Here is a 12,189-nt window from a genome sequence, read left to right on the forward strand (position 1 = left end):
CACTATGGTGGTCTAGTGTCCCACACTATGGTGGTCTAGTGTCCCACACTATGGTGGTCTAGTGTCCCACACTATGGTGGTCTAGTGTCCCACACTATGGTGGTCTAGTGTCCCACACTATGGTGGTCTAGTGTCCCACACTATGGTGGTCTAGTGTCCCACACTATGGTGGTCTGGTGTCCCACACTATGGTGGTCTAGTGTCCCACACTATGGTGGTCTAGTGTCCCACACTATGGTGGTCTAGTGTCCCACACTATGGTGGTCTGGTGTCCCACACTATGGTGGTCTGGTGTCCCACACTATGGTGGTCTGGTGGTCTGGTGTCCCACACTATGGTGGTCTGGTGGTCTAGTGTCCCACACTATGGTGGTCTGGTGTCCCACACTATGGTCTGGTGGTCTAGTGTCCCACACTATGGTGGTCTGGTGTCCCACACTATGGTCTGGTGGTCTAGTGTCCCACACTATGGTGGTCTGGTGTCCCACACTATGGTGGTCTGGTGGTCTGGTGTCCCACACTATGGTGGTCTAGTGTCCCACACTATGGTGGTCTAGTGTCCCACACTATGGTGGTCTAGTGTCCCACACTATGGTGGTCTGGTGTCCCACACTATGGTGGTCTAGTGTCCCACACTATGGTGGTCTAGTGTCCCACACTATGGTGGTCTGGTGTCCCACACTACGGTGGTCTGGTGTCCCACACTATGGTGGTCTGGTGTCCCACACTATGGTGGTCTGGTGTCCCACACTATGGTAGTCTGGTGGTCTAGTGTCCCACACTATGGTGGTCTGGTGTCCCACACTATGGTGGTCTGGTGGTCTAGTGTCCCACAATATGGTGGTCTGGTGTCCCACACTATGGTGGTCTAGTGTCCCACACTATGGTGGTCTGGTGTCCCACACTATGGTGGTCTGGTGTCCCACACTATGGTGGTCTGGTGTCCCACACTATGGTGGTCTGGTGTCCCACACTATGGTGGTCTAGTGTCCCACACTATGGTGGTCTAGTGTCCCACACTATGGTGGTCTGGTGTCCCACACTATGGTCTGGTGGTCTAGTGTCCCACACTATGATGGTCTGGTGTCCCACACTATGGTCTGGTGTCCCACACTATGGTGGTCTGGTGTCCCACACTATGGTGGTCTGGTGGTCTAGTGTCCCACACTATGGTGGTCTGGTGTCCCACACTATGGTGGTCTGGTGGTCTAGTGTCCCACAATATGGTGGTCTGGTGTCCCACACTATGGTGGTCTAGTGTCCCACACTATGGTGGTCTGGTGTCCCACACTATGGTGGTCTGGTGTCCCACACTATGGTGGTCTAGTGTCCCACACTATGGTGGTCTGGTGTCACACACTATGGTGGTCTGGTGTCCCACACTATGGTGGTCTAGTGTCCCACACTATGGTGGTCTGGTGTCCCACACTATGGTCTGGTGGTCTAGTGTCCCACACTATGGTGGTCTGGTGTCCCACACTATGGTCTGGTGGTCTGGTGTCCCACACTATGGTGGTCTGGTGTCCCACACTATGGTGGTCTGGTGTCCCACACTATGGTGGTCTAGTGTCCCACAATATGGTGGTCTGGTGTCCCACACTATGGTGGTCTAGTGTCCCACACTATGGTGGTCTGGTGTCCCACACTATGGTGGTCTAGTGTCCCACACTATGGTGGTCTGGTGTCCCACACTATGGTCTGGTGGTCTTGTGTCCCACACTATGGTGGTCTGGTGTCCCACACTATGGTGGTCTGGTGTCCCACACTATGGTGGTCTGGTGTCCCACACTATGGTGGTCTGGTGTCCCACACTATGGTGGTCTGGTGTCCCACACTATGGTCTGGTGGTCTAGTGTCCCACACTATGGTGGTCTGGTGTCCCACACTATGGTGGTCTGGTGGTCTAGTGTCCCACACTATGGTGGTCTAGTGTCCCACACTATGGTGGTCTGGTGTCCCACACTATGGTCTGGTGGTCTAGTGTCCCACACTATGGTGGTCTAGTGTCCCACACTATGGTGGTCTGGTGGTCTGGTGTCCCACACTATGGTGGTCTGGTGTCCCACACTATGGTGGTCTGGTGTCCCACACTATGGTGGTCTAGTGTCCCACACTATGGTGGTCTAGTGTCCCACACTATGGTGGTCTAGTGTCCCACACTATGGTGGTCTGGTGTCCCACACTATGGTGGTCTGGTGTCCCACACTATGGTGGTCTGGTGTCCCACACTATGGTGGTCTGGTGTCCCACACTATGGTGGTCTAGTGTCCCACACTATGGTGGTCTAGTGTCCCACACTATGGTGGTCTGGTGTCCCACACTATGGTCTGGTGGTCTAGTGTCCCACACTATGGTGGTCTGGTGTCCCACACTATGGTCTGGTGGTCTGGTGTCCCACACTATGGTGGTCTGGTGTCCCACACTATGTTGGTCTGGTGTCCCACACTATGGTGGTCTGGTGTCCCACACTATGGTCTGGTGGTCTAGTGTCCCACACTATGGTGGTCTGGTGTCCCACACTATGGTCTGGTGGTCTAGTGTCCCACACTATGGTGGTCTAGTGTCCCACACTATGGTGGTCTGGTGTCCCACACTATGGTCTGGTGGTCTAGTGTCCCACACTATGGTGGTCTGGTGTCCCACACTATGGTCTGGTGGTCTAGTGTCCCACACTATGGTGGTCTGGTGTCCCACACTGTGGTCTGGTGGTCTAGTGTCCCACACTATGGTGGTCTGGTGTCCCACACTATGGTCTGGTGGTCTAGTGTCCCACTCTATGGTGGTCTGGTGTCCCACACTAGGGTCTGGTGGTCTAGTGTCCCACACTATGGTGGTCTGGTGTCCCACACTATGGTGGTCTGGTGTCCCACACTATGGTCTGGTGGTCTAGTGTCCCACACTATGGTGGTCTGGTGTCCCACACTATGGTCTGGTGGTCTAGTGTCCCACACTATGGTGGTCTAGTGTCCCACACTATGGTCTGGTGGTCTAGTGTCCCACACTATGGTGGTCTGGTGTCCCACACTATGGTGGTCTGGTGGTCTAGTGTCCCACACAGTACACAGGCTGTGGTGTAGGGGGGGGGGGGTGTAATAGAGAAGTAAGCACCCACCTTCTCTAATGTGGTCATGGCTTTCTCAGGTGTTGCCGCCTCGCCCGTGGTGGTGGCCGCCTTGCTCACACCCGCCCCGCCTCCACCTCCGTCACTCCTCTCTGTAACACATGGGGCCTTTACTCTCTGGCTCACACACACACACACACAAGGAGAGACAGACAGACAGACAGTGAGAGACAGACAGGGAGAGACAGACAGACAGAGAGACAGTGAGAGACAGGGAGAGACAGACAGACAGAGAGACAGTGAGAGACAGACAGGGACAGACAGAAAGAGACAGAGATAGATAACAGTTGACTTAATTCACAACTATAAAGTTCTCTCAAAGTTGTACATAAAACACACATCAAATGTAGTTGTGTAGTTAAGGAATGGTGATTTTATATATATAATATATTACACGTTATATTCCCGTGGTGATGACGGTTCACGGACGTGAGAACTAGTCCACACTATGCAGTCTGCTCCAACACTGCTGGGACTGGTTAGTGGATGGGTGGGTGACCGTGGGGATGGCTAGGGGCAACAGAACAAGCCTAAGGGGCTCCCTTGCCCAATGGGGAGCCATATAATTATTATTACAGAACGTAACAACTGGCTGCAGAATTAGGCAGACACGTGGCTATTAGAGTTCAGCTACTGCCAATTGTAACGTTATGAGACAAAGAGAGAGCGGGGAATGGCGGGGGACCAAAGAGCCAGAGCTCAACCTCCACAAGCACAAATAGGCGAGTAGGTGAGTACGCGCGCGCGCGCGCACACACACACACACACACACACACACACACACACACACACACACACACACACACACACACACACACACACACACACACTGGCACTGAACTACAGGCCAGTATCCTTGACTTGTATACCATGCAAGGTGATGGAGAAGATCGTGAGAAAAAACCTGGTAACACATCTAGAGAGAAGGGACTTAGTGACAAATCGACAACATGGGTTCAGGGAGGGTAAATCTTGCCTGACTGGCTTAATAGAAATCTATGACCAGGTGACACAGATTAAGCAAGAAAGAGAGGGCTGGGCGGACTGCATTTTCTTGGATTGTCGGAAAGCCTTTGACACAGTACCGCATAAGAGGCTGGTACATAAGCTGGAGAGACAGGCAGGTGTAGCTGGTATAAGGTGCTCCAGTGGATAAGGGAGTATCTAAGCAATAGGAAGCAGAGAGTTACGGTGAGGGGTGAGACCTCTGATTGGCGTGAAGTCACCAGTGGAGTCCCACAGGGCTCTGTACTCGGTCCTATCTTGTTTCTGATATATGTAAATGATCTCCCGGAGGGTATAGATTCATTTCTCTAAATGTTTGCTGATGATGCCAAAATTATGAGAAGGATTAAGACAGAAGAGGACTGTTTGAGGCTTCAAGAAGACCTAGACAAATTGAAGGAATGGTCGAACAAGTGGTTGTTAGAGTTCAACCCAACCAAATGTAATGTAATGAAGATAGGTGTAGGGAGCAGGAGGCCAAATACAAGGTATCATCTGGGAGAGGAAATCCTTCAGGAGTCAGAGAAAGAAAAAGACTTGGGAGTTGATATCACGCCAGACCTGTCTCCTGCAGCACATATCAAGAGGATAACATCAGCGGCATATTCCAGGCTGGCCAACATACGAACGGCATTCAGAAATTTGTGTAAAGAATCATTCAGAACTTTGTATACCACATATGTCAGGCCAATCCTGGAGTATGCAGCCCCAGCATGGTGTCCATATCTAGTCAAGGATATGACTAAACTGGAAAAGGTTCAAAGATTTGCCACCAGACTAGTACCCGAGCTGAGAGGTATGAGCTACGAGGAGAGACTGCGGGAATTGAACCTCACTTCGCTGGAAGACAGAAGAGTTAGGGGGGACATGATCACTACATTCAAGATTCTCAAGGGAATTGATAGGGTAGATAAAGACAGGCTATTTAACACAAGGGGCACACGCACAAGGGGACACAGGTGGAAACTGAGCGCCCAAATGAGCCACAGAGATATTAGAAAGAACTTTTTTAGTGTCAGAGTGGTTGACAAATGGAATACATTAGGCAGTGATGTGGTGGAGGCTGACTCCATACACAGTTTCAAGTGTAGATATGATAGAGCCCAATAGGCTCAGGAACCTGTACACATGTTGATTTATTCGTTTGCCTTGTTCGGGTTAGAAGGTAGACACAGTAGTCGCTTCTGTATATATTTATTGACTGAGATAGCAAGGTATATATCTGCCTAGCCGAGGTCCTTCTACTCTGAGTCTGTGTGGAGAACTGAGGCTGCTGGGAGCATGCCTGATGCTCCTCTGTCTGGCATGACGTCAGAGGCCTACTCGCCTGTGATTGGTTACATTTCAACTGACAGAATTTGAGTATAACAGATTGACGGTTGAGAGGCGGGACCAAAGAGCCAGAGCTCAACCCCCGCAAACACAACTAGGTGAGTACAACTAGGTGAGTATACACACACACACACAGACACACACACACACACACACACACACACACACACACACACACACACACACACACACACACATACACACACACCTGGGGAGTGAGCAGAGAGGACCTTGAAACACAGCCCCGGGGGCTAAGACCCGACACCTCTCATGTGTTCTCTACCTCACCCTGCCCCTCTGTACCTCACCCTGCCCCTCTGTACCTCACCCTGCCCCTCTGTACCTCACCCTGCCCCTCTGTACCTCACCCTGCCTCTCTGTACCTCACCCTGCCCCTCTGTACCTCACCCTGCCCCTCTGTACCTCACCCTGCCCCTCTGTGCCTCACCCTGCCCCTCTGTACCTCACCCTGCCCCTCTGTACCTCACCCTGCCCCTCTGTGCCTCACCCTGTCCCTCTGTACCTCACCCTGCCCCTCTGTACCTCACCCTGTTCCTCTGTACCTCACCCTGCCCCTCTGTAACTCACCCTGTCCCTCTGTACCTCACCCTATCCCTCTGTACCTCACCCTGCCCCTCTGTGCCTCACCCTGCCCCTCTGTGCCTCACCCTGCCCCTCTGTACCTCACCCTGCCCCTCTGTACCTCACCCTGTCCCTCTGTACCTCACCCCTGCCCCTCACCCTGCCTCTCTGTACCTCACCCTGCCCCTCTGTGCCTCACCCTGTCCCTCTGTACCTCACCCTGCCCCTCTGTACCTCACCCTGCCCCTCACCCTGCCTCTCTGTACTTCACCCTGCCCCTCACCCTGTCCCTCTGTACCTCACCCTGCCCCTCTGTACCTCACCCTGTCCCTCTGTACCTCACCCTGTCCCTCTGTACCTCACCCTGCCCCTCTGTACCTCACCCTGTCCCTCTGTACCTCACCCTGTCCCTCTGTACCTCACCCTGCCCCTCTGTACCTCACCCTGCCCCTCACCCTGCCCCTCACCCTGCCTCTCTGTACCTCACCCTGTTCATCTGTACCTCGCCCTGTCCCTCTGTACCTCACCCTGCCTCTCTGTACCTCACCCTGCCCCTCTGTACCTCACCCTGCCTCTCTGTACCTCACCCTGCCCCTCTGTACCTCACCCTGCTCCTCTGTACCGCACCACGGCCCTTCTGTACCTCACCCTGCCCTCTCTGTACCTCACCCTGTCCCTCTGTACCTCACCCTGCCCTCTCTGTACCTCACCCTGTCCCTCTGTACCTCACCCTGTCCCTCTGTACCTCACCCTGCCCCTCTGTACCTCACCCTGTCCCTCTGTACCTCACCCTGCCCCTCTGTACCTCACCCTGTCCCTCTGTACCTCACCCTGCCCCTCTGTACCTCACCCTGTCCCTCTGTACCTCACCCTGTCCCTCTGTACCTCACCCTGTCCCTCTGTACCTCACCCTGCCCCTCTGTACCTCACCCTGTCCCTCTGTACCTCACCCTGTCCCTCTGTACCTCACCCTGCCCCTCTGTACCTCACCCTGCCCCTCTGTACCTCACCCTGCCCCTCTCTACCTAACTTTACTTATGCTTGCAAAGTAATTTAACCATAAATACCATTTATGATTAAAATGTTTGAATTTGAATTCAAAATTTTGAATAACGGCTCAACGGCCGCAAAGACATCGTTAGTTCAACATTTAGGGAGAATGTGCGGAATTATATCCAAATGCGCGCTACCGTCAAAATTACAATGCCTTAAGCGTGAAGACAGGTTGCGCCGGATGCCAACGGCTTGTCAACGGTCCGCCCTAAGAACGTTTTTGAATAGGAATACCGTCTTGGAATGTAGAAGGGCTTGAGCGGGCACAGGCTTGTTAATGGCCCTGAACCACCGAGCCAGACGACCCAGTTCTGGGAGGGCTCTCCACTTTCTCCCTGGCACACACACACGTCCTTCTCAAGGTGAGATCTCCAGGCTGGGAGGCCCTGTGCCCAGTGGGGGCCCCACCCTGGGACTTGGACCGCTGCCTGGGCCTTGTATAAGTCCCACTGGACCATCTACACCTCCTGGGTGTAGGCGGGTGGTCTTGTATACTCTCACACCATCAGCAGCTCTCCTTGTTCTGTACCAGGACCTGTGGTTGGTGCCGTGGCTGAGAGAGTATCCCTGGTGGCTGAGAGAGTATCCCTGGTGACTGTGTGAGTATCCCTGGTGGCTGAGACAGTATCCTGAAATGTGAGTGGAGAGCGCAGACAGTGAAAGCATCCCAGGGTGTCCCAGACCCAAGCACCGGCCGGGGAAGATACTTCTCACAGCCCTAGAGGAGCCAAGGATCAGAGGAGACATGATCACAACATGCGCGATTGACCACCCAGCACGGGTAGGTGCTAGTGGCCGTGATAATATCCACTCCCAACACTGCCTATGTTTGTGGTGGCTGTGTTGACCTGTTAGTGACCACGGGGGAGTGAGATCTAGCTCCTAGACCCTCGGCCTGCCAGCCTTGTGATGCAGGCGGCTGTGGCTGCCAGCACACAGCACGAATTAAACGAATCTCCATCTATACGAATGTGTGTGTGGGGGGAAGGGGGGAGTACACCAAGGCTCTACACCCCCCTCCCCCCCTCCCCCCCCCCACACACACACGTGTGTGTGTGTGTGTGTGTGTTGGTTTCACCTCTTTCTGATATATGTAAATGATCTCCCAGAGGGTATAGAATCGTTCCTCTCATTGTTTGCTGATGATGCAAAAATTATAAGGAGGATTAAGACAGAGGATGATAGTAGGAGGCTACAAGATGACCTAGACAAACTGAATGAATGGTCCAACATATGGCTACTAAAGTTCAACCCGAGTAAGTGCAAGGTAATGAAACTAAGCGGCGGAAACAGGAGGCCAGACACAGGATACAGAATAGGAGACGAAGTACTTAATGAAACAAAGAGAAAGATCTAGGAGTTGATATCACACCAAACCTGTCTCCTGAAGCCCACATAAAAAGAATAACATCAGCGGCATATGCGAGACTGGCTAACATCAGAATAGCGTTCAGGAACCTGTGTAAGGAATCATTCAGAACATTGTATACCACATATGTAAGACCAATCCTGGAGTATGCGGCCCCAGCATGGAGCCCGTACCTTGTCAAGCACAAGACGAAGCTGGAAAAAGTCCAAAGGTATGCCACTAGACTAGTCCCAGAACTAAGAGGCATGAGTTACGAGGAAAGGCTGCGGGAAATGCACCTCACGACACTGGAAGACAGAAGAGTAAGGGGAGACATGATCACTACCTACAAAATCCTCAGAGGAATTGAAAGGGTAGAAAAGGATAAATTATTCAACACTGGTGGGACGCGAACAAGGGGACACAGGTGGAAACTGAGTACCCACATGAGTCACAGGGACGTTAGAAAGAACTTTTTCAGTGTTAGTAAATGGAATGCATTAGGCAGTGATGTGGTGGAGGCTGACTCCATACACAGTTTCAAGTGTAGATATGACAGAGCCCAATAGGCTCAGGAACCTGTACACCTGTTGATTGACAGTTGAGAGGCGGGACCAAAGAGCCAAAGCTCAACCCCCGCAAGCACAATTAGGTGAGTACACACACACACTGCACCTTGAGTGTTCTCCAGGGTGGTGTGTGGCGCCCCTCGCACTGGCAACACTGTGCCTCAGGTGACCTTGGTAATATATGGCAACACTGCCTCGCTGCCCCTCACCCTCTGCCCCATGTATACCCCGTGTATAGTATACACCTTGTATAGTATACACCTTGTATAGTACCTGCTTGATGGGGTTCTGGGAGTTCTTCTACTCCCCAAGCCCGGCCCGAGGCCAGGCTCGCCTTGTGAGAGTTTGGTCCACCAGGCTGTTGCTTGGAGCGGCCCGCAGGCCCACATACCCACCACAGCCCGGCTGATCCGGAACTTCTCTTAGAAAACAGTCCAGTGATGTCCACGGTTGTTCCGGCAATATTTCTTATGCTCGCTGGGAGGACGTTGAACAACCGTGGACCTCTGATGTTTATACAGTGTTCTCTGATTGCGCCTATGGCACCTCTGCTCTTCACTGGTTCAATCTTGCATTTTCTTCCATATCGTTCACTCCAGTATGTTGCTATTTTACTGTGTAGATTAGGGACCTGGCCCTCCAGTATTTTCCATGTGTATATTATGTGGTATCTCTCTCGTCTCCTTTCTAGTGAGTACATTTGGAGAGCTTTGAGACGATCCCAATAATTTAGGTGCTTTATTGCGTCTATGCGTGCCGTATATGTTCTCTGTATTCCCTCTATTTCAGCAATCTCTCCTGCTGTGAAGGGGGAAGTGAGTACTGAGCAGTACTCAAGACGGGACAACACAAGTGCCTTGAAGAGTACAACCATTGTGATGGGATCCCTGGATTTGAAAGTTCTCGTAATCCATCCTATCATTTTTCTGGCTGTCGCAATATTTGCTTGGTTATGCTCCTTAAACATTAGGTCGTCAGACATTATTATTCCCAAATCCTTTACATGCTGTTCTCCTACTATGGGCACTTTTGATTGTGTTTTGTACTCTGTATTATGTTTAAGGTCCTCATTTTTACCGTACCTGAGTACCTGGAATTTATCACTGTTAAACATCATGTTATTTTCTGCTGCCCAATCGAAAACTTTGTTGACATCTGCTTGTAGTTTTTCAATGTCTTCAGCAGAGGTAATTTTCATGCTGATTTTTGTGTCATCTGCAAAGGACGACACGAAGCTGTGACGTGTATTTTTGTCTATATCAGATATGAGAATAAGGAACAGCAGTGGTGGAAGGACTGTACCCTGAGGTACAGAGCTTTTAACATCGCTTGGGCTCGATTTTATCTGATTGACTGTTACTCTTTGTGTTCTGTTCGACAGGAAATTGAGTATTCAGCGTCCTACTTTACCAGTTATTCCCATTGACCTCATTTTGTGTGCTATCACCCCATGGTCACATTTGTCGAACGCCTTTGCAAAGTCTGTGTATACAACATCTGCATTTTGCTTTTCCTCTACGGCTTCTGTGATTTTGTCATAGTGGTTGAGTAACTGTGACAGACAGGATCTTCCCGCTCTAAATCCATGTTGTCCTGGGTTGTGCAATTCATTGTTTTCCATAAAACTAGAAATTTGATTCCTAATCACTCTTTCAAACATTTTTATTATGTGTGATGTTAGTGCAACTGGCCTATAATTTTTTGCCAAGGCTTTACTCCCCCCCTTGTGCAACGGAGCTATATCTGCAGATTTAAGTGCTGCTGGTATCTCCCCTGTATCCAGGCTCTTTCTCCATATTACGCTGAGTGCTCGCGCTACTGGTACTTTACATTTCTTTATGAATATTGAATTCCACGAGTCAGGCCCAGGAGCTGAGTGCATGGACATATTGTCAATTTCTCTTTCAAAGTCTTCCGAGTTTGTGGTAATATCCGTTATATTATCTGCAGCTTGAATGTCATTCATAAAGAAGCTGTCTGGGTCATCAACTTTCATGTTGTTTATTGGTGTGCTAAACATAGCCTCATTCTGGCTTCTTAGAATTTCACTAATTTCTTTGTTGTCCTCTGTGTACGTACTTTCATTTGTAATTAACGGTCCAATACTGGTCGAGGTTTTGGATTTTGCGTATGTGAAAAAATATTTCGGATTTTTCCTTATCTCTTGTATAGCTTTCTGTTCCAATTCCATTTCCTCAGACTCATATGATCGCTTCAACGTTTGTTCTATTTCCTCAATCTCCCTGCTTAGGCTTGTTTTCCTTGCTTGTGATAGTTATGTCTGCCGAAGCATTTCCGTTATTTTTTTCCTTCTCCTGTACAGTCGTCTGCGTTCTCTTTCTAGAGTGGTCTCTTTCTGCCCCTCCTCACAGGCACGTACTTCAAGCAGACCTTGTAAGCTTCAGCTGTCAGTTGAACTATTCCCTGTGTGGGAGTTTTGTCGCTTAAGACCGTCTCCCATTGAATGGTTGCAAGGTCTACATTGATTTTTTCCCAGTCAATCCTCTTATTGTTGAAATTGAATTGATTGAATATTCCTTCTCGCTTGTTGGGTCTCTTGGACCTACTACCGTTATTTATGCTAGTTCGCACTTCAATGAGCTTATGGTCTGAGTATGAAGTATCTGAGATTGTTATGTCTCTGATTAGTTCATCATTGTTTGTGAAGTTTTCGTTCCTAGTTGGTTCTGTAATCTGTTGATTGAGCGAGAATTTGTCACAGAATCTCAAAAGTTCCCTGACCTGTGGTTGGTTATTTCCCGGGTCATTCCCTGCTATGATATTTGTGTTTGCCGTTCTCCATCTTAGACTAAGTAAATTGAAATCTCCAAGGAAGATAATATCTGGAGCTGGGTTTGCTAGGTTATCAAGTATGTTCTCTATTTTGTGCATCTGCTCTGTGAATTCCTCAACCGTTGTATCTGGAGGTTTATATATTAGAATAATAATTAGGTTTAGTTTCTCTACCTTCATTCCAAGTACCTCTACCACCTCATTAGTTGAGTTTAGTAGTTCTGTGCATACCAGGTCCTCTTTAATGTACAGACCTACTCCTCCATTTGACCTAGTTTTTCTATCACATCTATATAAATTATAATTTGGAATCCAGATTTCACCATCCATGTAATCTTTTGTATGAGTTTCCGTGAATGCCCCAAATATTGAGTTTGACTCTAATAG

The 12,189-nt window shown here is 50.0% G+C and overlaps 1 protein-coding gene across 1 annotated transcript in view; it reads right to left on the reverse strand.

The window, feature by feature from the left end:
- Window positions 1–12,189, reverse strand: part of LOC123758646 (neuroblast differentiation-associated protein AHNAK) — a 124,735-nt gene that overhangs the window by 23,226 nt on the left and 89,320 nt on the right. Inside the window, exon 3 of the mRNA XM_069334370.1 lies at window positions 3,112–3,212. Coding sequence (XP_069190471.1) covers window positions 3,112–3,212 — 101 coding nt within the window. The remainder of the gene's footprint in view (window positions 1–3,111; window positions 3,213–12,189) is intronic.

This window comes from Procambarus clarkii, chromosome 31 (genome assembly GCF_040958095.1).
Source record: "Procambarus clarkii isolate CNS0578487 chromosome 31, FALCON_Pclarkii_2.0, whole genome shotgun sequence".
In the NCBI taxonomy this organism is placed as follows: Eukaryota; Metazoa; Arthropoda; class Malacostraca; order Decapoda; family Cambaridae; genus Procambarus; species Procambarus clarkii.